Source organism: Octopus sinensis, linkage group LG10, assembly GCF_006345805.1.
Source record: "Octopus sinensis linkage group LG10, ASM634580v1, whole genome shotgun sequence".
Classification (NCBI taxonomy): Eukaryota; Metazoa; Mollusca; class Cephalopoda; order Octopoda; family Octopodidae; genus Octopus; species Octopus sinensis.
This window is the reverse complement of record NC_043006.1, coordinates 79,612,976-79,638,311: the sequence shown is the minus strand read 5'-3', so window position 1 is coordinate 79,638,311 and position 25,336 is coordinate 79,612,976. Positions and strand designations below refer to the sequence as shown.

The following is a 25,336-nucleotide window of genomic DNA, read 5'->3' as shown; positions in this document are numbered from 1 at the left end:
AGCCAGTACCGCATAGACTGGCCTCCGTGCTTTGGGGACGTAACAAACACCATCCGATCGTGGCCGTCCGCCAGCCTCATCTGGCACCTGTGTCGGTGGCACATAAAAACACCATCCGAGCGTGGCCGTCTGCCAGCCTCGTCTGGCACCTGCCAGCCTCATCTGGCACCTGTGTCGGTGGCACATAAAAACACCATCCGAGCGTGGCCGTCTGCCAGCCTCGTCTGGCACCTGTGTCGGTGGCACATAAAAACACCATCCGAGCGTGGCCGTTCGCCAGCCTCGTCTGGCACCTGTGTCGGTGGCACATAAAATCACCCACTACACTCTCGGAGTGGTTGGCGTTAGGAAGGGCATCCAGCTGTAGAAACACTGCCAGATCTGACTGGCCTGGTGCAGCCTTCGGGCTCCCCAGACCCCAGTTGAACCGTCCAACCCATGCTAGCATGGAAAACGGACGCTAAATGATGATGATGATGATGATGATGATGATGATATATATATATTTCGTGGATCTTTTCGGTTTGAACGGCAGTTTTTTCTAGCAGTGTCATATGAAATTGTCACCCATAATTATGATCCTAGTATCGATCTATTGTATTTCAATCTGTTTTAGGGTTAGGGGTGGGGGGAAGGGTATCTTTTTTTTTCTTCACAAATGTAAATAAACCCAATCTGTTTCTTAAACGAGGGACATATTCATATGGCACAGAATGTTTTCACCTCAGTAGACGTCATTGATTGGTTGAAATTGCAGAAATTGAAGAAAAAAAAACCCCAAATATCTTACAAACTATAGAATTTTTTCAATAAAGCCAAGAGAAAAAGATGTTTTATAAACACATTCTACCAGTATACAAAGTTTAAAAGTGTTTAGTTACGTGGAAATTATTTTTAAAAACTGCCGGTCAGACCTAAAAGATCCTATTTTGCATTTTCTGTTTTATTATTTTTGATGGCTAATAATCAGTTCGTTTCAACTGTGGTGTTTGTAACAAGAAGTACTTTTTGACAAGAGTATTATCCAGTGACCTGAAATATAGTCCAAAAAAAAAAAGTAGGAAAACAATCTCACGTCTAATCTAAACACCATAAATAAATAAAGTGATTAGACGAATAGTTTAACTCACTTAACATAACTTGCACACAACAAACTGTACAGTTTATATAAATGCCATTACTTGGTTGTTTTGGAGGCCGTAGGGGTGGAAGCGTGCTTTATTCAACATTCTATTGAAAACAATGAAACCAAAAGACATGCATTCAATCAGCCTTACATCAAAGTTTTTATGTGACCTTTTCTCCAGGATTTGATCATCCTTCATCAGTACAAGTTCAATCACTGCAATAACGATGATGATGATGATGATGGTGATGGTTGTATATAAGTGATAACTCTAGGCAATAGTTTACATTTATTTCTTCACTAGATTGTTTGAAGAACAGAATCGGTTTTCAGAACTGAATTATAAGCATTGAAGAGAAATGTATGTTTGATAGAGGTGACACCATGCAACTGGTATTCAATGAATGTAGGTTAACTTAATGGGCACATGTGTTGATATTTAAAAAGAGAACATTGGTGTACTTTTTTTTTTGCCTCAGTGTATAAAGTTACATATTAAAGGCATGAGTTTTTTTTTGTATACTTTTGTTTCTTCATGGCCGTGTGGTAAGAAGCTTGTTTCCCAACCACATGGTTCCAGTTTCTGTTCCACTGCATGGGACCTTGGGCAAGTGTCTTCTACTATAGCCTCGAGTTGACCAAAGCCTTGTAAGTGGATTTGGTTGACAGAAACTGAAAGAAGCCTGTCGTATATATATATGTATATATTCGTGTGTTAGTGTCTGTGTTTGACAACCGATCTTGGTGTGTTTTCGTCCCTGTAACTTAACAGTTCGGTAAAAGAGCCCAATATAAGTCCCAGGCTTACAAAGAATCAGTCTAGGGGTTGATTTCTTTGACTAAAAGGCAGTGCTCCAGCATGACCACAGTCAATATAACTAAAACAAGTAATAGAATAAAAGAATTAAATAGTTTCTGCTCTAGGCACAAGGTTAGTTGATGCATCAACCTCAGTGTTTGACTGATATTTGATTGGGCAAAGTTGCTTTTGGTGGAATCTCGACTCAGAACATAAAGAACTTGAATAAATACTGCAAAGTATTTCTTATGATGCTCTGACGATTTAACCAGCTTGCTGCCTTTTTAAAAATGATATATATCTATGTGTGTGTAACACACACACACACTAGGGGGTGCTGAAAAAATCCTGGCTTTGTTAAAAGAAAGTACAGGAGGGTCAGTTAATTATGATTTTATTAAATGTATTCTCCCCTCAGATTCACACACTTATTGCAGCAGTCCTTCAGTTTTTATAAGCCTTGTAAAAGAACTCAGAAGGTTGGGTCTCCAACCGGGTAATACCTTTCATGGCCAGGGTAGGGGAAATGCATGTGCAATAATAGCACTACTCATATGTGAAAATAGTATCCCAGTGTGGGGTCCCACTTGAGCCTTTTGTAGAACTGCTGAATGCCAAAGTATTTTCTGAATCAAAAGACAAAAATCCCAGTCTTTGCAATAAAGTTTTTGCTGCCATAAGATATGAGAATTCACTTGAATTTTGCCAATGTGCTCCACCTTACACAAAAGTAAATGTATGAGTAATACCTTTAAAGCCAGAAATTTTCCAGTACCCTATCATATATATATAAAATTTGATATTCATCTGTATCAATAGTTATCTGTGGATATGTTGAGGTGCTGTCTTTTGGTAAGAGAGTGGTGAACATGCAACCCTAATGTATTATTGAATCAATTGAAACCACATTTAGATGCTTTGTGGGAATAACTACAGATGTATGACCCTTCTTTCTGAGGTGCTACTACTTTTTAACAATCTCTAATGTAAACAGTTATTAGTTTCTGCACCCCCTCTCTTTTTTTTAAGCTGATATGTGAAATGAGAGAAATATGTTAGCATTTACTATATATGGTTTGCTTCCTCTCGTAAAGCAGTCTTTAAGAGGGAAATTTTGGAATGTTTTTCGCGAACTCATACATTTGCTTTTGTGCAAGAAGTTGGAGCACATTGGCAAAATACAAGTGAATTCTCATATCTTATGGCAGCAAAAACTTTATTGCAAAGACTGGGATTTTTGTCTTTTGTTTCAGAAAATACTTTGGCATTCAGCAGTTTTACAAAATACTCAAGTGGGACCCCACACTGGGCTACTATTTTCACATATGGGTAGTGCTATTATTGCACATGCATTTTCCCCTACCCTGGCCATGAAACTGATTATCATGAAGTGGCTCACAACTGCACTGCTACCCCGTAGACATGCTATCTCCTTGTTCTACTTTTACTTCTACCATGGCCATCTCTTTTTTTAGAAATGGCTAGTCTCTTCCTGTTGTCACCCAGATTCTGCCCACCACTCATCCTCTCATTAATTACTATGGCAGTCTTCCTTCTCAGAGACATTAGCCCTCTGGAATTCCATTCTCTGTTCTTACATACATATATGTATTAAGTTGATATTTGAAACATGAATTAACATGAAATTTTGGAGGAAGTTTTTAAATTAGTTCACTTGAAAACTGGAAATTTGTACCATAAAGCCAGAGGCAATCTCAAGGGGGTTAGTATTAGAGTTAAGCTATTTTGTTACTGTCAAAGAAATTTTTAGTTAACTCTTGTGGAATTTGAACTTATAGCAAAATAATTGTCATTTAAAGATAGGTTTTTGAGTGTAGACTATCATAGAAGTAGTTGGCATTAGTCACAAGTTGGAGTGCACATTTGTTTCTGGACAATTGTGTAAGCTGCTGTAAGAGTTAAGGGTAAAGTTGAAAATTGAATCAGAGCTGGTTACAAGAAGTTCCAAAGTCTGTTTTCTTCTGGAGAAAGAAAATTAATACACTTGTAAGTACAGGTGTGGCTGTATGGTAAGAAGTTTGCTTCCCAACCACATGGTTTCAGGTTCTGTCCCACTGTGTGACACCTTGGGTGAATGTCTTCTTCTATATATCTGTGTGTGTGTGTGTGTGTGTGTATTATTCTCTCCTTATCTTGACATTGCATGATAGTTGTAAATGAGTGTCACTGTTATGCAAGCAATGCTCTTTGTTTCCAATATTCTGTGATATTCTGGCCGCAGGGAAATATTGCCTTACTTGGAAACAGGAAGGGAATCTTGCCATAGACAATCTGCTTCAACAAATTCTGTCTTTTAATGATGTTGAACGAAATACCCATATTTTCAGAGGTGAATTATTTCAACCCCAAAGAATTCCTCTCAACACATGGCTATGATGCTCCCCCACTATTTTGGCTTGTGATCAGAGATGCACATATCGTCAGTCACTAAGGGACATGCTTAACTGGTTATGGTCAAACATCTGACAACCAAATCTGTGGTATTGAGCAGAATATTTGTTGTAGCCCATCTTTTATGCCAAGACAAAACAATGTACATGACAACACATTATTATTATTAGTATTATTATTATTATTGGTGGCAGTGGCGGTGGTCTGGCAGAATCATTAGCATGCAGGGCAAAATACTTAGCAGCATTTCATCTGTCATTACCGTCTGAGTTCAAATTCTGCCGAGGCCTACTTTGTTTTTCATCCTTCCAGGGTTGATAAAATAAGTACCAGTTGAGCACTGGGGTTGATGTAATCAACTTACTTCCCTTCTCATAACTGCTGGCTTTATGCTAAAGTTTGAAACCATTACTATCGGCAGGTTTCACATTGTGGAACTCCTGACATCCATATCTCATAGCAAAGAACATTGGTCACCCTCTTGCTTTCAATTTCTCCTTTAGGTAGCTATACTAATTGTCTGGCTTCGTGGTTCTGTTTGTTATTACCCTCTTCCTTTCTCTCCTGGCTTGTCTCTTACCTTTTCTGACTCTACCATGCTATTCCATCATTATGTCACCCATCACCTGGTAGGTATCTTAATCTATCCACAAACTTTTGTCTGTTGAATTGAAAAGAATCTTTAGGAGTTTATATATATATTTTATATTTCTTAGTATTTATCTTACATTTCTTAATGTTAATCCTAGTTTTGCTCTACTTCTTCAATCCTCTTGCTAATTATTTTATCTTTAGTTTGGCTTTACTGTTTAATACTGCAGATTATCAGCTAGCATTACTCCTCTCTCTCTCTCTACTATTATTTTCCTAAAATAAGATCAGGTGAAACGTTTTTCAGACACTTTTAAAGTTTATAACTGTCTGTCCGTCTCCCTTTCTCACTTTATGTATCTGTGTGTGTGTACTTCAGCTAACTGTAGTAAAATATAACTAAGAATTAATTGTACTTACTGAACCAGACTCCTCCAACACTACTTAATACATAATCTATGAAAAGGATCCATGTTGAGTCAATGAGGTCAAGGACTGGTGAAACTTCAATGTTACTCATCACCTTTCCCATGCAAAAGCAAGTGCATTAGATGTTTGTTTTCAGTTCTTCTTCAGACCGGTCTGTGTGTATCATGTAAAGCTAGAGATGGGAACAATGATTTCCCCTCACAAATACTAATCGGACACTGACAGTGAGTCATTAGCCAGCTTGAGGAGATGTCCTCCTGGGGCTAAAAACAATAGTAGCATCGTCCTCTATGGGACTGCCACATTTAGTTGGTAATTATATTTTACAGTATAGTAAGATAGTTTTGCATTAATAAGCAGATGCCTGCAGTAATTTGACATGAAATTTTAATTGGGTCATTTTAAAATGGGATCTTTGTACCATAGAGCGAAGGGCAGTCTTTGGTGAGTTCATATTAAAAAGTTTGGGCAAATGTTTTCTACTATGGACCTGTGCTGACCAAAGCTTTGTGATTAGATTTGGTTGATGAAAACTGAAAGAAGCTCTTCATATGTATGTGTGTGCTTGTGTGTTTGTTGGTGGTGGTACCACATAAAAAGCACCCAGTACACTGTAAAGTGGTTGGCATTTGGAAGGGCATCCAGCTGTAGAAACAAAGCTAAAGCAGATCATGGAACCTGGTGTGGTTCCTGTCAAGCCGTCCAACCCATGTCAGTAATGAAAATGGATGTTAGATGATGATGATGATGTGTGTACTCTTGTCCTAACATCAGGTGATGGTTGTAAATGCACTTCACTGTCATACAAGCAGTGTTGTCCATTTCCAGTCTTTTGTGGAAAACATGTATGGCCACCAGAAAATATTATCTTGCGTGAAAAAAAGTGAGGGTTGGTGACAGAAAGGGCATCTGGATACAAAACAATCTGCCACAACAAATTCCATTTGACCCATGCAAGCCTGGAAAAGTGAACATTAACTGAAAATTTTATATATTAGGTTCTGTCTGATTTTACCTTTTTAAAATTGAATGAAATTTAATAGTATTTTAGAATGTCTAATGGAATTAAAAATTATTTTTATGTATTTGTGTACATTTAAACTAATTAAATATTATTTTACAGAATAATAGAATTAAAATTTCTTTGATTAAAACCTTTTCTAACATGGAAATATCCAAAGAGCATTTGAGGCACATAATGCTTTATGAGTACAAAAAAGGAAACTCTGCAGCTGAAGCGATTCAAAACATACACTCAGTTTATGGGAAAGAATGCTTGATTGAAAGAACTTGCAGAAGATGGTTTGCAAAATTCAGAAGAGGAGATTTCAGACTTGAAGATGAAGATTGAATAGGACGTCCAGTTGAGTTTGATGATAAGCTCCTTGAGGCATTACTTGAAGAAAATCCTGCATTATCAGTTGAAGAATTGGCAATAAAGCTTAGTTCAAACCATACAACTGTTCATCATCATCTTCAACAGCTTGGAAACGTTCCTAAACTTGGAAAATGGGTGACTCATATGAATTGTCTGAAAGCAACCGCAAATCCCGAGTTGACATCTGCTCTTCTCGCCTTTCTCATAAACTCATTTCACCCTTTTTGGATAGATTTGTGACTGGTGATGAAAAATGGATCGTCATAAATAGTGGCTTGGTAAAAGGGAAAAAGCTCAACCACAACCGAGAAGGGAACTTCATGGGGAAAAGGTTCTTCTTTCTATCTGGTGGGATTGCAAATGAGTAATTCCCTTTGAATTGTTACCACCCACTGCCACAATCAATGCTCAAGTCTACTGTCAGCAATTAGAGCGTTTGAACCAAGCTTTGAAGAAAAAAAGACCCGCTTTAGTGAATCGAAATGGAGTGATGTTTCATCAGGACAATATGCGACTCCACACTGCAAAGATCACATAACAGAAGATGGAAAAGCTTGGTTGGGAAAAAATTCCTCATCCACCTTATTTTCCCGACCTTGCTCCTTCAGACTACCATTTGTTTCGTAGTTTACAGAATTATTTGGGGAACATAACTTTCGCAAGCCAGGAGGAGGTTGAAACTGACATTTCAGAGTCCTTCGCTTTGAAACCAAGAGTTTTACATTGATGGGATTAAAAAGCTTGTAAATAGATGGAAGGAAGTCATAGATAATCAGGGAAAGTACATTGATGATTAAATTTCAATTAAATATAACATTTGATCACTTGTTTTCTTTATTCAAAATTTGGACAGAACTTATGGGATGACCCGATGTGTGTGTGTGTGTGTGTGTGTATTCTTTTATTCTTTTACTTGCCTCAGTCATTTGACTGGGGCCATGCTGGAGCACTGCCATTTGAATATATATATGTCTATGTATGTATCTAAATATAATACGTGACATATATATGTACATATTATATTTAGATAAATTCCTCTATTTACATAATATCCAGGTCTCTTTCATTCTTTTGTTGTCTTATCATTTCTATCACACACACACACATACATACATACACATTTTACTGCTGCTGCGAATGATGTAGGTGTGTGAATATGTATGTATATGTTTGTATATCTATATCTTATCTCTGTTTGTCTATCTATCTATACATATAAAGTGAAATCATTTCCTTGTATAAAGCTTCAACAGAGTGCATTACAAAGATGAATGAATTCAAATACACACTCTCACAAGCACACACATACCCAACGTTAGTGGCTGTGAGATGCTGGACTATTGATCTCTTCACTGTTGCCATTGTTCTGTGTCCTTGAACTAGGCGCTTAGCTGCTTGCTCTAGTTTGCCTGGCTGAACAGAAACTGGATCTGCTTTCTACTTCACATCTAGTTATACAAGCAATTGCTCCAACATGTAAACCATCCCATTCACATAAGCATTAAAAAAAGAAAGAAAAGGAAAAGACTGCTCAAAGACACATAGTTGCTGTTTAGTCTCAGATCAACTTTGACTGAAACTTATGGTTTAAGATGTTCTAGCCTGCACCACCATGTCAAGCATAAATTAGGACTACATTATCTAACGTATCTGCCTTCCATTTTTGAAGACACATAATTTTAGGAAGATTTGGTTGCTGTTTCTAGCAGATTGAGCAAGACTGTTGTGGTTCCCTTGTTGACTTGGAGGAGTCTTGTCTTATAAGTTACCTGGTGACTTCACCAGTGCTGGTGCCATAAAAAAAGCACTCAGTACATTCTGTAAAGTGGTTGGTGTTAAGAAAAGCATCCAGTTGTAGAAAGCATGCCAAAGCAGACAGTTGAGTTTGGCACAGCCTTCTGACTTGCTAGCTCCTGTCAAACTGTCCATCCCATGCCAGCATGGAAAATGGACTTTAAAAAAAAAAATGATGATAAATTGATTCAAAGTCTTTTTAGCATTAATGTAAAATGTTAAGTGAGGTTGGTTGAGCCTTTTAATGTACAGCTTGTCTCCCTTTCTATATATCCCTCTTTGAGTCTTCCAACCTCTTTACCTTAGCTTTCATCTCATATGAAACCCTATCAGCTCCAGTTCATTTCCCTCTTGACTGCTGTGGTTCAGAAATATCAGAATACCTTGTTTACAACCATTCCATGAAGTTGAAAGAAAGGTTGCTCACACATAGGAAGGATTATTATCATATTGTGCCATTTTGGTCATAATGAATATCGGTTTCAAATTTTGGCACAAAGCCAGCAATTTCAAAGGCGTGGCTAAGTCGATTACCATTGATCACTGTACTCATCTGGTACTTATTTTATCAACTCTGAAATGATGAAAGGCAAAGTTGACCTAGGTGACATTTGAACTCTTTAGTACAAGGACATTACTTTAGTAAATGAAGTTGGAAGAAATTCCATAAAGCATTAATTCCAGCACCTTATGGGCATAACGAGTATTGTCTTATCTTTTAATAAATGACAAGCCATATGGTTTCAGCTTCAGTTCCACTGCATGGTACTTTAAGCAAGTGTCTTCTTCTTTAGCCCTTATGAATGAATTTGATAGATGGAAACTGAAATGAAGCCAATCACATACACGTGTGTGTTTATTTTGACATTGTATGCTAATATTTTTTACTACAGGCACAAGGCTTGGGATTATTGGCAGTGAAGGGGCTAGTTGGTCACATTGATCCCACTCAATTGGTACTTATGCTAATTGTAAACAAACATAACCACTGTTCAAACAGTGATATTTATCTGTAATTTTCCATGAAAATATTTAGACTCGGAGAAAATATTATTTTGCTTGGAAACAGGCAAGGGTTGGTAACAGGAACATCATCCAATCATAGAAATTGCATTGACAAATCTTGTCATAGAAAAGCAGATTAAAATAATGATGGTGATCATTGTCATCACAACAAATAGCGAAAATATTATTAAAAACTATATAAAATCAAAATTGTAACCAAATAAAAACGTCTATGTATCATTTAAATGCTAAAAGGAATTTAAAAATCACTGTAGCCTTGTCTATTGTGGTAAGGCAATCATCTCTGATGTTCTCTTGTTGACCTTGTTCTTAAGTTTCAGGTGTAATTACAATAATTAATTTTGATCTCTTAATTCAATATTTTCATTCAAAGTAATGAATATAATTCACTATCCCTAATGGGACATTTAATTAATTTTTAGCTTCCTGGGACAAATTACCCCATTATAGTTCTTAGTGTCCAAAGTGTTAAAGAGAGAGAGAGAGACTCCTGATTGGGTTGGTAATCTATGATAAATCAATTCCCTCTAGATAGGATGTAGTGTCATCTCACAAATTAGTATCCAGAGATTAATTACTAGAATTAGGGTCTAACTTTTAAAAGGGTTGGAATCACTCAGTAGTAATTATTGAACTAGTGCTTCTGAGTTAGTGTTCTGGATGCAGCTACACTGGCTCAGCCAATTATTGGAAAATGTGTAACGAAGGGAATTTTTAATACTTTTAACTCCATGTTTCTGTTGAAATACCTGCTTTTGTTTCAGTTAATTTTGAAAATGGCTTAGAATTTATTGAAATAACTTTGTTATTGAACTAGTGTTTGAAATCTAAATTAATATGGAATTTTGATTAAAGTTTTAATTTAGATTGGTTTAAGCCTTTAGCATTTTATCTGGCCATGTCCTGGCTGAAATATTCCATCTGATTTACGTTAAAACTGACCATATCCAATCTCTCACACTTACCCTACGATGTCATTCTAAAAATATACAAACACACCATTGAAATCTTGAAGCTACAAGATAATACATGATTAATTCAAACCAATGTGAATAAATAAGCATTACATTTGACAAAGAAATATGAATGCTAAAGGGTTAAAACAAGGAATTTGTATCATAGAACTACAGGGTGGTCTTAGGCAGATTGGATTTATTAAGTAAGAATCTGAGGTTATAAAATTAACTTGTTTATTTGTCATTTTCTATTGTAAAAAGTATAGTGATTTTTCTCTTAAGCACAAGGACACTGCTTTAGTAAATGAATATGGTATAGTTAATTGAGACGACTCCAGTTCTATGTTTCTGCGATCATATTGATAATGCTTAATCTAGCATTAAGGTATTTTATGTGATGGAGAAAAGACAGCATTAGTTCAATGAATGTTATTATTTAATTGTTTGACAAGTACAGGAGATAACTCCAGACATGTTTTGGTCCTATTAAACCTCCTTAGCTGAGCACATACTTCTCTGTGCTTTCCAAAGGAGTGTGTGAGAATCACTAAGTAGCTATGTAATAGAGCACATAAGTACATGTGAAAGACCAGCATATTAAGAATAATGAATTAATTAACAAATCACTGATGTTAATTATTCGTAGACACCATAAGCATATTGTATTGTAAATAGTTTGGTGACCTGACCTCCAGCTGCTAAATTTTCATGTTATTGCTGATATTTTGGATAGTGTTCAGATAAAAGAGCACAAAACTATAAAGCTGTTAGAAATGTCCTTGTAAATAATATTAATAGTTTTACCTCCCCAAACCTACATACTAACTCCTCTCTCTCTCTCCTTCCCTGTTTTTACATAATGTGATTGATATTTAAAAGGGCATCTAGCTGCAAAAAGGTTATTTACATTACACATGCTCAACCACATGTGCATGTAACATCGTTCTGCTGTTGTGTTGTTGCTAAGGTGACAGCAGTAGCTGTAGGGTTTTGCTTTCATCTACTTAACTTGTCAAAATTAAAATGAATATAATATATGCCAGTCACAAATCCAAACTTAATGAACTAGAATATTGCTGATCTTCATTTTGGCTGGTATTTAATACGATAGCTCTCAAATTTGTTGGTTAGTTGATTCTGCATGCTGAAATCGAATAACAGCTGTTTGGACAATAACAGCAATAATTTTATTTATCATCACTATCATCATCATCATCATCATCTCCAGTGACAGCAAGCAGTGGCTTGACAGAATCATTTGAGCATTGAACAAAATGCCTTGCAGTATTTCTTTTGGTTCTTTACATTCTGTGTTCTAAGCCAACTTTGCTTTTCATCCCCCAGGTGCCGATAAATAAATAAAATAAAGTATCAGTGAAGTACTAGAATAAAATCAACTACTCTATAAATTCTGGTTTTTATTATTATTATTGAATAAAAAAGCAATGCATGCCATCAAAGTGACACTAGGGTACAAATATATGAAGCCCAATATACCCATCATGACTACCCATCAGATAAGGGTACATCAGAGACATGCATCACAACCATAAGTGCGTGACATGGTGACCTTATATCAAGATAAACAGCACATGACCTTGCAGGTGGAGCTCAGTTAGAATTTTCTTCAGTTTGAGTAGCCTACCCCACTCTAAAGGTATCTGAATGAGGGTTGTTTAAGGATGATGCTTCCGGAGGTGAATTATTTAAACCCCAAAGAATTCCTCTCAACACATGGCTATGATGCTTCCCCACTACTCCTGTGATCAAAGATGTACATATTGTCAGTCACTAAGGGACATGCTCAGTTGGTCATGGTCAAAAAACCGACAAGCAAATGTGTGGCATTGAGCAGAATATTTGCTGTCTCCCATGTTGTTGTTATTATTAGTAGTAGTAGGACGACGAGCTGGCAGAATTGCTAGCGCACCAGATGAAATACTTAGCGGTATTTTGCCCGTCGTTACATTCTGAAGTCAAATTCCGCTGAGATCGACTTTGCCTTTCATCCTTTCAGGGTCGATAAAATAAGCACCAGTTGAACACTGGAGTTGATGAAATCGACTCATCCCCTCCCACTAAAATGGCTTCCCTTGTGGCAAAATTTGAAACCATTATTATTATTAGTAGTATATTAAGGCATTGAGCTGGCAGAATTGTTAGCATGCTGGGCAGATGTTTAGGCATTTTCTCTTGCTCTGGTTGACTTTGCCCTTTGTACTTTTGGGGTTGAGAAAATAGTACCAGTTGAGCACTGGGGCAATGTAATCAACTATCTCTTCTCCTAATATTGTGGGCCTTGTGGCAAGCTGGCGAAATTGTTAGTGCATGAAAAAAAGTGTTTAGCAGCATTTCTTCTGACTATTTAATTAAAGTTTTACTATTAGATAATTATTTTCATTATCCTTATCATTGTCTTATCAGCATCATTATGATGTTTATACTTTTCCATGTGGCTATAGGTCAGATAAAACTGAGGCAGTTTTCCTAATGCCTGATACTCTTCTTGTTGCCATCCATCACTTGTCTCCAAGTGAAATGCTATTTCTTCTTGCCTTTGAACAATGAACACTTCAATGGCTGGATTTGTCTACAGAGCAAAGACTCCATTGTGTACACAACAGCATTTTTTTGACAGATGTTAATCTTATAGGTTTGAAATTTTGGTACTTGGCCAGCAATTTCAAGGAGTGGGTAGTTGATTACATTGACCCCCAGTATTTAACTGGTCCTTATTTTACCCTCACCCCAAAGAATGAAAGGCAAAGTTGACCTTGGTGGCATTTGAACTCAAAACTATATTATCTAATATGTCCTTTCCTTTAGCAAGACAATTAGGTAATTTCAGTGAGATTTGGCTACTATTTTACATTATGAGCTCAGTGGGTAACTGCTATTGAACAAGCACCCAATTTGGTTTCCATCTGTGATTGAAACCATTTTAGTCATGTTAGAAATATCTTCTGTAAAGGATGCAAGAAGTCATGCAGTGTTATTTTCATTCTTATAGATCTGAGGCCCTCTGCTAGAAATCAGTGTATTTGTTCCAGGAATCAATATATGTGTGACAGTAGTAATTATGATAACAATGTTTATCAGTAGCAATTTCGGCAACAGCTAAAAGGACGAATCAACATTGATAAGTCTTCTCAATCTCAGTTTGCTGTTTAGCTACTTAAAAAAGCAAACAAACCAACCACCAACCAACCTACTAAAAGCAAAAATGTGCAATTTCATTTAGACCTGCAGAAACCATTATCTTCAGACAAAGATGTGTTGGTTACATTAGGAAAATTAAAAGATTTAATCTACCTGATAGAATTTTGTATAACTGATATTTAATGCTGCACATTCTGGGTTAAAATTTGTGTGACTAAATCTGACAGACAGACTCATGAGATTTTGTAATCAGTATAAAAGAACTAATCCATAATATTCTGTATTTGCTGCTGCCTACATCTCTGACTTTTGCTTGTTTCTGTCTGTCTGTCTTGTTTGTGTGTATGAGTGTAATATATATATATATGTCAGTTTCTTATTCCTCCAGTCCATATTCTGTTCAGCTGAGGGTCATGGGGGTTCTTATCTTGCAGGTACTTGGCGACCTCACTGGTGCCACGTAAAAGGCTCCCAGTACACTATGTTCAGTGGTTGGTTTTAAGAAGGTATAGAAACCATGCCAAAGCAGACATAGAATTCATAGAACTTGGTGGAGTCCTCTGGTTTGTCTGTTCTTATCAAACTGTTCTACCCATGCCAGCATGGAAAAAAAGGCTGTTAAATGATCATGATATGTATTGGTAGTATGGCTAAGTTCACTTTGAAACCATGTGGTTTAGGGATTGTTCCTTCTGTGGACACTGTCAGCTGGTGTCTTCTTCTATAACCACGAATTGACCAATATTTCATGAATGAAATTTGCTGCACAGAAGTGGATGAAGCCTGTGTATGTGTGAGTTAGTGAGTTTGTGTATATTAATTATAAACAGAAGATAGCATCTCAATCAGTGGTTCTCAACTAGGGTCCATATGACCCTTGAGGGAGGTGTCCATATAAGATTTTGTTAAAGTTAATGAGCAATCAAGTGGTTACTCTTCTACAATACACAAAATAATTTAACAATTATTTAAAATAATTTTTAGTATAATTTAATTGTGACCATTTCTCTCTTCCTTCCTACCTCGCCGTGAAGCTCCAGTAGAGCAAAGGGGTCCATAGGCAAAACAAATGGTTGACAACCACTGACATAAATGCTGTCATTTGTTTGTAGTCTTCTGTAAAAGTGCATCTGGCCCCTTGTTCATTATTCATGGCCACTAAACAGTTCAGTTTTCAAAGGACTGGGGAAAGTATTGCCTTAGACACAGGATGAACTTCCAAGAAAATGTCTAACCCACTTTCACCCTTGTTCACTATTCTCTACATCTATCTCTATCACACTCTTACAAAATTTACCCACCCCACTCTTGTCTTCTGTCCCCCACTGTTTCTTCACTTTATACCTGGAGGGCACACAGATGCCTCATCACCATCTTTACCTCTCTCCCCAGCTCCACCCTACTTATTCCTACCCACATTATATAATGCAAAGTAGTCATGTATCAATTCTACAGCAAGAAGCCTCTGCATAAAGCTGCCTCCCCCCACTCTCTCTACTAAGCTTGTACACTCAGTAAAAGGAGCTCTGTAACCTTATGAGTTGTATGGGCAACCTTGCTAGTACACACATAAACGTGCAAGCTCGCACACACAAAAGCAGCCAATACACTTTGTAAAGTGGTTAGCATCAGGAAGGGCATCCAATTGTATAAACCACCTCAAAGCAGCCATTAGAGCACAATGAAGTCTTCATAGCTTGTTGAGGTTTATAGTAGAATTTGAAGGTGTTGGTAGGGTTTTAAGTGCACCATTAGTTGTTATAACACTGTTTCTAATTTTCTGTATAGTTCTTATTTGATCAAACAATGAAATTTAAGTACACTGCACTTTTGAAGTACTCTCTCTCTTTCTCTCTCCCTCTCCTTCTCCCCCCTCTCTCTAACAACACAAACACACATTTAATTGCACTCAATCTGATAGTATATTTCTTTCATTTTAATTCTATTTTACACAGGCTACCTATGGCAACATCCCAGCTCCCAACAAGATGACGTTTTTGATTGGAGTGTTACAGAATACAAGCGCCTCTGTACCGGTAAGTTTTGTTATTTTGTTCTTTTTTTTTATGAGACGAATCAGCTCTGAAGAACAGAAACCATTATAGTAGCATTAGGAAAAAACTCAGAGAGAAAACAGTATATCCACGGACTAGAGGCTGGGATGTCTCCATTGGTGATTGAATGGCAATCAAGTGATCCTTCTTTGGATGAGGTCCAGAATGTCTGCGTAGAGAAGCAGCATCATTCTAGATGTGCGGGCAGCACTCCACTGTGGACCTCACTTGAGCTTTATTGAGTGTTAATAGCTGGTGAGGACTGGAATATTTTCTGGCCTTGAAGAGAAGTTAAACTTTGTGCAATACGAGAGTGCAAAGTCCAACATGTGACACGGTTGATACACATGTTTACTGTCACTGTCTTCATCTAAGTTCAATAATCATTCACTCTCTCTAAATTGTCTCTTCCATTCACCAATATCATTCCAATTTGCATTCTTGCAAAAAACAATTTTGATCACTTCTTAATTCATTACAACTTTGCTTAAATCTATTCCTTAAATCTATACCTGTTCTGCAGGTATGGTGGGGTTAAGAAGTTAATTTCCTAATCACATGGTTTTTGGTTCAGACTCAGTGCATGGCACTTTAGGCAAGTGTCTTCTACTATAACCCTCGATTGACCAAAGCCTTGTGAGTGATTTTGGTAGTTGAAATTGAAAGAAGCCCATCATATGTATGTATGTGTTTGTTTGTTTGTGTGTATAATGGGTGGATGTGTTTGTATCTCCTTGTCTTGGCAAAGCTTGATAATTGCCAACAAGCATCACTGTTATACAAGTAGTGTCTTTTGTTTCCAGTCTGTGAAGACATGTCCAGCTGTTATATAAAATGTACCTTGTTGAAATATTTATTGTTAATTCCCTTCTTTTTGAATTATTTACCTCAGGCCTAGGATTTAAGGACTCACGGCCTTTATTTTAAAAAGAATAGAAACTATTTTGAGAAAGATTTGGTTTTTGTCGAATGGGTTGAGCTTATTTTATAGAAGTTCCTTTACTAGGTTGGGTTAATTATTAATTGGTAAGCTAGTACTGATGCTAACTAAAAATACAAATATGCAGGGAAGAAGAGAAAAACAGTGTTAATAAAAGTTAAAAAAAAAAAATTTTCTGGTAAGTACATATATATTTCAGTCTGATTTTGACCACATCAGCAAAGTATATTTAGTCCTGAAAGTTGCAGGGATGTAAACACACCAACACCAGTTGTGATATTGTGGCAGGGGACAAACTCAGGCACAAAGACACACGCATTCACATACACATACACACATGGTGGGCTTTCAGTTTCCATCTACCAAATCCATTCACAAGGCTTTGGTCAGCTTGAGGCTATAGCGAAAGACATTTGCCCAGGGTGCCATGCGTTGGTACTGAACCCGGAACCATGTGGTTTGGAAGCAAGCTTCTTAACCACACAGCAATGCCTGTGTCTAAATACAAAAAGAAATTGTTTTGTATACCATTTAGCCCTTTTGTTGACATATTTCTGTTAAAATACACTACTTCAATTAATTTTTAAAATATTAAACTATCATATAACCAGAGGCAGTATCAAATGGGTTAGTGTGAAATGGTTTAAGTACAAATTTGTATATCTGGCAAACTATTGCAATACTGAGTAAATCTGAACTAGTGATTTTAACAAATTCTTTTAATTATAGATAAGAATCTACATTAAGTGCATGGGATTTAATTCCATTATGTTCTTCATTGTCTGTTAGTGTTAAAAATATTTAGTACTCTTCAAGATTATTACATTTAATATTTAACTTTTCAAATTGCTTTATATCAATAATACTTAGTGCTCCTTAAGATTATTACACTTGATATTTAAGTTTTAAAATTGCTTTATATCATTTTGTTTCAATTATAAAATAACTAGACATGTTGGGTTTATTTTATAGAAGCTAAGATGACATAAGTTGTGTGAGTGTAAGTGAAGGAAAGAAGGAAGGACACTTAACAGTTTAGTATTTAAACCGGCCAAAATAGTTAATCTGTTTTATGTTCAAACTGACCAGATCCAGGCTCTCGCACCTACCCTACAATGTTATTCTACATTAAGTAATTACACCATCAATGTCTTGAAGATATGAGATAATGCATGATTAATTCAAATCAATGGGAATCAATAGGCATTATGTTTGATAGAATAATCTGAACACTAAAGGGTTAAGGTAAATTTTTGAGACCTTTAACAACAGATCTTTTTTTCTATTCTTCTTTCCAGAATCGCTCTTTGGCAGCTGTATTATTGCGGAAGCTCTTCACATCCAAATTTGACGATGCCTGGGGTAGCTTAGTGCCTGACTCTCAAATTGCTATCAAAACGTATCTTATGAATATTATCCACCAAGAAGAAAATCCTATTGTGCGCCGGAAAGTATGTGATGCCATTGCTGAACTTGCACGAAACATGTTGGGTAAGAGACACCTTTTACTTCTTCGTTTCATTTCCTGAAAGTTGGGTGTGAAATTATGTGAAAACTACCTTCAAAAGTGCTATATTCTATGGGCCTTTTGTTACAAAATAGTTTGGTTGCTCTGAAGTACAATGACTGGCAAATTTTCTCTGTCTGTAGATGATTACCTGGCATTTCTAATTCTGTTATTTTAGTCATTATCATTGTCCTAATTTCTACATTTTTGTGCTTGCAAGGGTCAAATGGAATTTGTTGAGGCAAAGTTGGGTGCTCTTCCTGTTGGCAATACTCACTTGTTTCCAAGCCAGATAATATTATTTCCCTATAGCCAGACATGTTTATATGGAAAGTTGGAAAAGAACAGAATTGCTTGTATGTTAGTGATATTTGTTTTACAACCATTATACGTTGTCACAACAGGGAAACGCTCTTTTACACACACACACACACGACTGGCGTCTTTCCATTTCTGTCTACCAAATTTGCTCACTTAGAGCTGTAATTAAATACATTCATCCAAGGTGCAGTGCAGATGAATTGAACCTGAAACCATGTGGTTGGGAAGTGAAATTGTTAACTGCACAGCTATGTCCAACCTTGATTAGAACTCTATTTACATCTAACCTGTATTAGAGGAAGATAAATCAACCACAGTATTTGACTGTTATCTGACTTTATCTTTCCTGGGAAGGATTAAGAGACAAAGTCGAACTCTGAGTGTATAATGACTGCAAGTTATTATACACCTAAGACTATAAGTGCAGGTGTGACTATGAACCATTTTAAATACATATGGTGCTCTAAGAACCGTTTTAAATACATATGGTGCTAAAGATATTCATTAAAACATTTATTCAGAAAAATTCCATATAGGTGTGGCCATGGCTCTGTGATTCAAAAGTTCACTTTGCAACCATGTGGTTTCAGGTTCAGTCCCGAGCAGACCAATTCCTTATGAGTGAATTCAGTAGATGGAAACTGTGTGGAAGCCTGTTGTATATGTGTGTGTTTATATATATATCATCATCATCATCATCATCATCGTTTAACGTCCGTTTTCCGCGCTAGCACGGGTTGGACGGTTTCGACCGGGGTCTGGGGAGCTCGGGACTGCCCCAGGCTCCAGTCTAGTCTGGCAGTGTTTCTACAGCTGGATGCCCTTCCTAACGCCAACCACTCCGCGAGTGTAGTGGGTGTTTTTTACGTGCCACCTGCACAGGTGCCAGAGGGGTCTGGCATCGGCCACGTTCGGATGGTGCTTTTTATGGGGGGGTGCAGAAATATAGGGGAGCACCAGTGGAGGGGTGGTTCAGAGGACAGGTACTAGGCAAGTAGAACGTAGGATATCGAGAGAGGGGTAATGCATGGTGAAATAGCGTATTGAAGAGGGGGGTTCGTGGTGGGGGGGGGTGCAGAAATATAGGGGAGCACCAGTGGAGGGGTGGTTCAGAGGGCAGGTTCTAGGCAAGTAGAACGTAGGATATCGAGAGAGGGGTAATGCATGGTGAAATAGCATATTGAAGAGGGGGGTTCAAAGAGTAGACACCTATAATGGTGGTGGGGGGGGTGCAGAAATATAGGGGAGCACCAGTGGAGGGGTGGTTCAGAGGACAGGTTCTAGCAAGTAGAACGTAGGATATCGAGAGAGGGGTAATGCATGGTGAATAGCGTATTGAAGAGGGGGGTTCAAAGAGTAGACACCTATAATGGTGGTGGGGGGGGGTGCAGAATATAGGGGAGCACCAGTGGAGGGGTGGTTCAGAGGACAGGTTCTAGGCAAGTAGAACGTAGGATATCGAGAGAGGGGTAATGCATGGTGAAATAGCGTATTGAAGAGGGGGGTTCAAAGAGTAGACACCTATAATGGTGGTGGGAGAAACGACATCCGTATAGTTGGAGCAAAATAGAGATATCCGTATTGGTGGTGGGGGTGGGCAGGGCGGGCGCGCCGCGAAGAATCGGCAGCCAATTTCTAATCAGCCCTGTAAGGGAGATAGATCTTAAATATCTATAACGATAACTAGTGAATTATACAGAATATGCAAAAACGAGGCGAGGCTGAAATAGTAAACAGAGTGGCGACTAGGGGGATCAGAATAATAATAATTAATAAATAATAATAATAAATAGAGATACGGATGAATTAAAGTTCAAAGATTTCTTATCTTGGGATCACTTCGTTTACGGACAGACTTGGCAAAAGGAATTCGGAATCAAGAATGAGGCAGGTTACTAGCTTAAGTATGCATAGCCATGGCGAGGGGTAGGAAGAGAGGAGTCCAGACAGACGACAATGTAAAAAGAGGGGGAGAGAAGGGAAGAGAAAAACCCCGCGAAGAATCGGCAGCCAATTTCTAATCAGCCCTGTAAGGGAGATAGATCTTAAATATCTATAACGATAACTAGTGAATTATACAGAATATGCAAAAACGAGGCGAGGCTGAAATAGTAAACAGAGTGGCGACTAGGGGGATCAGAATAATAATAATTAATAAATAATAATAATAATAAATAGAGATACGGATGAATTAAAGTTCAAAGATTTCTTATCTTGGGATCACTTCGTTTACGGACAGACTTGGCAATATATATATATATATATCATCATCATCATCATCATCATTTAGCGTCCGTTTTCCATGCTAGCATGGGTTGGACGGTTCTACTGGGCTGGATGCCCTTCCTAACGCCAACCACTCCGTGAGTGTAGTGGGTGCTTTTTACGTGCCAATATATATATAATCATCATCATCTTTAATGTCTGCTTTCCATGCTAGCATGGGTTGGACGGTTTAATTGAGGATTGGCGAGCCAGATGGCTGCACCAGGCTCCAATCTGATCTGGCTGAGTTTCTACAGCTGGATGCCATCCGCTTTGAGAGTGTCTGGGGTGCTTTTACATGCCACCGGCACAAGGGCCAGTCAGGCGGTACTAGTGACACATGTCACCGGCAAAAGTGTTTATAAAGTATGTGTATATGTATATATGTATTAAAAAATGCGCATGGCTCAGTGGTTAGAGCATTGGGCTCACAATCATGAGGTAGTGAGTTCGATTTTTGGACTGGGCCATGTGTTGTGTTTTTGAGCAAGACACTTTATTTTACGTTGCTCCAGTTCACTCAGCTACAGAAATGAGTTGTGACATCACTGGCACCAAGCTGTATCAGTCTTTGCCTTTCCCTTGGATAACATTGGTGGTATGAAGAGCAGAGGTTGGTATGCACGGGCAACTGCTGGTCTTCCATGAACAATCATGCCTAGACTTTCACTTCGCTTGAGACTATATATCATCATCATCATTATCATTGTTTAACGTCCGCTTTCCATGCTAGCATGGGTTGGACGATTTGACTGAGGGCTGGCGAACCAGATGGCTGCACCAGGCTCCAATCTTGATCTGGCAGAGTTTCTACAGTTGGATGCCCTTCCTAACGCCAACCACTCCAAGAGTGTAGTGGGTGCTTTTACATGCCACCGGCAGGGTGTCCAGTCAGGCGGTACTGGCAATGACCTCGCTCGAATCTTTTTACACATGCCACCGGCACAGGTGCCAGTAAGGCGATGCTGGTAACGATCACACACACTATATATATATATATAGTGAGAGAGATGAGAGTGTGTTTGTGTGATTGCCTTCATTTTTGTTTCTCATTGCTTAACCTGTGTAGGTTTGTTTATGTCCTCATAAGTTAGCAGTCCAGCAGAAAGAAACCAATAGATTAAAAGCCAGATTTAAAATAAGTAGTGGGATCAAATTAAGGCATGGTCACAGTCCAATGACTGAAATAATTGAAAAAAAAATACAAGAATATACACATGGGAGAAAATTGAAATTAAATCAATTATAACTGTATTAGATCATTGGTGATGCAGTCGCACCAGAACCCTCCCTGGGATGATATAAGTAACAAGCAATGATAGCCTTAACTTCTTATAGAGATGTAGGGGTACATGACATATGCAGTGTCTTGCAGAACCCATTCAAGATTGAAAAGATCTGATTTTTTTGTTGAAGAGAAAGAGAAAGAAATAAAAGCACCATCTGAACGTGGTCGATGCCAGTGCCATCTGACTGGCTCCTGTGCCGGTGGCATATAAAAAGTACTATCTGAACGTGATTGATGCCAGGGTCACCTGACTGGCTCCTGTGCCGGTGACATGTAAAAAGCACCCACTACATTCTCAAAGTGGTTGGCATTAAGAAGGGCATCCAACTGTAGAAACGTTGTCAGATCAGATTAGAGCCTGGTGTAGCCACTGGCTTTCCAGACCTCAGTCAAACCATTCAACCCATGCTAGCATGGAAAACGGATGTTAAACGACGGTGGCAATGATGATGATGATTGCCCTTAGCTGGATTTAAATTTAGAGGCCCAGAATAAACATTAAAACATTCTATCTACCATGTTAGCTATTTTAGCAAATATCATCCTATAGAAAGTCTGTATTCTGTGTACTGCTATCTGGGTCATAAATATGGAAAATTCATGTAATCCTTTGTCATCAGAAAAATTTCTGAATGATTTACATGAAATGATATTTATGCTTTAGTGCATTGACATAAAAACTGTTAAGTAATTAATCACATGTATATATATTGTTGAGTTGACAATTCTGCTGGGACTACTCCCTCCTCTCTATGCCAACTGCAAGGAGGGATTTTGCAAATTTTGTCATTTGTGTAATGCCAAGACAAAAATTTATGCAGGATGTCATAACAATGGTTAATCCTGTCACAGTGACATCAGCTAGGTTTGCTGACCATTGTCATCATCATCATATTATCATTACTGTCAACATTTTAATTACTGTCACTTTTCCATTTCTGCATGGGTTGGCCAGACATGTTTTCACAGGATATTATTGGAAATGCATGACACTTCGTTATGACTGACAGTCATTTACAACTATCATATGATGTCAAGACTAGAAGACACAAACATGTGCATACCCTCTCACATACACATTTTTACATATACATTCAATGGGCTTCTTTGAGTTTTCATTTACCAAATCCACTTGCAGCGCACTGATTTACCAAGCTATTACAGGAGACACTTGTCCAAGGTTACAAAAACCTGAAACGATGTGGTTGGGAAGCAAATTTTATCACACAGCTATGCCTGCATCTATGATGGAAACAGTTTTTCAGAGACAAAACATAATGGGTGTAATATAAGTTTAAATCTATGACCATGTTAGCCAGTGAGCCAGAAAATAATTATTCAGAGACAATGGATTTCTGTTGGTTTTGATGATGGGAAATTCTATTGTTTGATCAACTGAATTATTTGGTTGTTGAACTGGCACCTAAGTGGTTGAGTATTCCACAGTTACATGTGTGTCATTAGCATTAATCTTCCAGTAGAATCAGCATAACACTGTGTGACAAGGCTGGCACTAACAGTCTTCCATAGAGTTTCCATCAACTTAGTTTCACTTACAAAGCTTCAATCTGCATGAGGCTATGGTGTCCTGCAATAGGCTGAAACTTGGTATCTTTTGATTGCAACTTTAGTGAGTAGATGAGAACCAGTATTTTCAGCTTGATGTAGCCATGTTGTCATGAGAAGTTGTGCAAGGTTACAATGACAACTCAAGCAAATATATTGACCAGAGGCACCTGTGTTTACTGAAGCCTGTTGTGCATTATTGATAATAATTTTACAGAAGAAATATAGTAATTTTATAGTAAATAGATGAATAGAAAATAATTGTCATATCTGTAATGCCTTCTCTCATGCGGTTCTTTCTCTGTTTGATGTGTTTAAACAGGAAATAACGAGTCCTCTTGGTCCCCAAATACAAATAAAATAAGCAAATGCAGTATAGAGTGATGCATGTTTCCAAGCAAAGTAGTATTTTCCCCATTGCCAGGCATTTTTTTTTTCAGAATATTAGAGATGAACGACAACACTGTATGACGGTAACTCTCCTTTACAACTATCATGCTATATCAAGACAAGGTGACACAAACACAGATTTATGCATGCAATCGCATGCTTCCCAACCACGTTTCCTGGTTCCATGAGCATGGCACCTTGAGCAAGTGTCCTTTATGGATCCAGGCCAACCAAAGTCTTGCAAGTGGATTTGGTTGATGGAAACCAGAAGGAGTCTTTTTGTAATTATGTTTCTGTATGTATATATTGTCGTCAGCTTTATCTCATGTCTAAGAACTTAGTTTCTTCTTTGCTGAGTGTTTCCTTTATGGTGATGGCGTTGGTGACTCTGTAGACCAATTCTTGCATAAAAGAGTTGATGACATTGGCTGCATGGTGGAGGATGAGGTTGATTTTGTTGTGCCTTTCTCTCCTGTCATTTGATTTCTTTCTTTTCTCTTCTGGTAGTTTCGAAGTTTTTAGTACCAATAGTGATGGAACACCACCACTTGGTACAGTCTTAGGCTTGTGTTTCCACCCCACTCCTACATCTGCTGTAATTGGGTTAATGTAAGGTCAAAGGTCATCCAGCTATGACTTTCAATTTAAAGATGGGTGTCTAGGATTACGTTATCTATTTTTAAAACTGGAAGTTGTAATTGAGGAGAGTTGACTGCTGCTTCTAGTATGTCACTGGACCATGTTAAGGCTCCCTCATTGGCTGGTCTTCTTATGTAGTTAGATTATTTATCACGACCTCCTCCAAGTTAATTGAACTTAAATCGCTCAATAATATATCAATCAAAAACGTTGATATCTTCAAATATCTTGGATCACACATAGTAGACCCCTAAAAGGACTTTTACACGTGCAAAGCTCTTGCTTGGTTTGCATGTAACAGACTTGATAAGATCTGGCACTTGAACCTTCCACCCATGTTAAAAGTTAAAATATTTAGACCTGGACCTTATCGACTCTCTTAGAAAAACAATTAAGTGGAACGTACACCAACCTGCTCAGAAAGATACAGAACATCAGTTGGAGATCACACCCAACACTTAGTAACATCTATGGAAATCTGATGCCAGTATCCCTCAAGCTAAAGCAGAAATGGCTACAATTTGCTGGCCACTGTCATCAAGCAGAGAAAGAGGTTATGTCATCCCTGTGCTATGGCATCCCTCTGGAAGTGTTTTCTCCAGGAAACTGACAATTCCAGATATAATCTTGCCTGGATATAACTCGGTACTCAGGGCTGGATATTAGAGATCTGACCACAGCAATGCAGGATCGTGT

The 25,336-nt window shown here is 37.8% G+C and overlaps 1 protein-coding gene across 1 annotated transcript in view; it reads left to right on the top strand.

Moving 5' to 3' along the window:
• Nucleotides 1–25,336, top strand: part of LOC115216545 (importin-5) — a 119,686-nt gene that overhangs the window by 13,781 nt on the left and 80,569 nt on the right. The window contains exons 2-3 of the mRNA XM_029786003.2: nucleotides 15,626–15,706; nucleotides 17,963–18,155. Coding sequence (XP_029641863.1) covers nucleotides 15,626–15,706; nucleotides 17,963–18,155 — 274 coding nt within the window. The remainder of the gene's footprint in view (nucleotides 1–15,625; nucleotides 15,707–17,962; nucleotides 18,156–25,336) is intronic.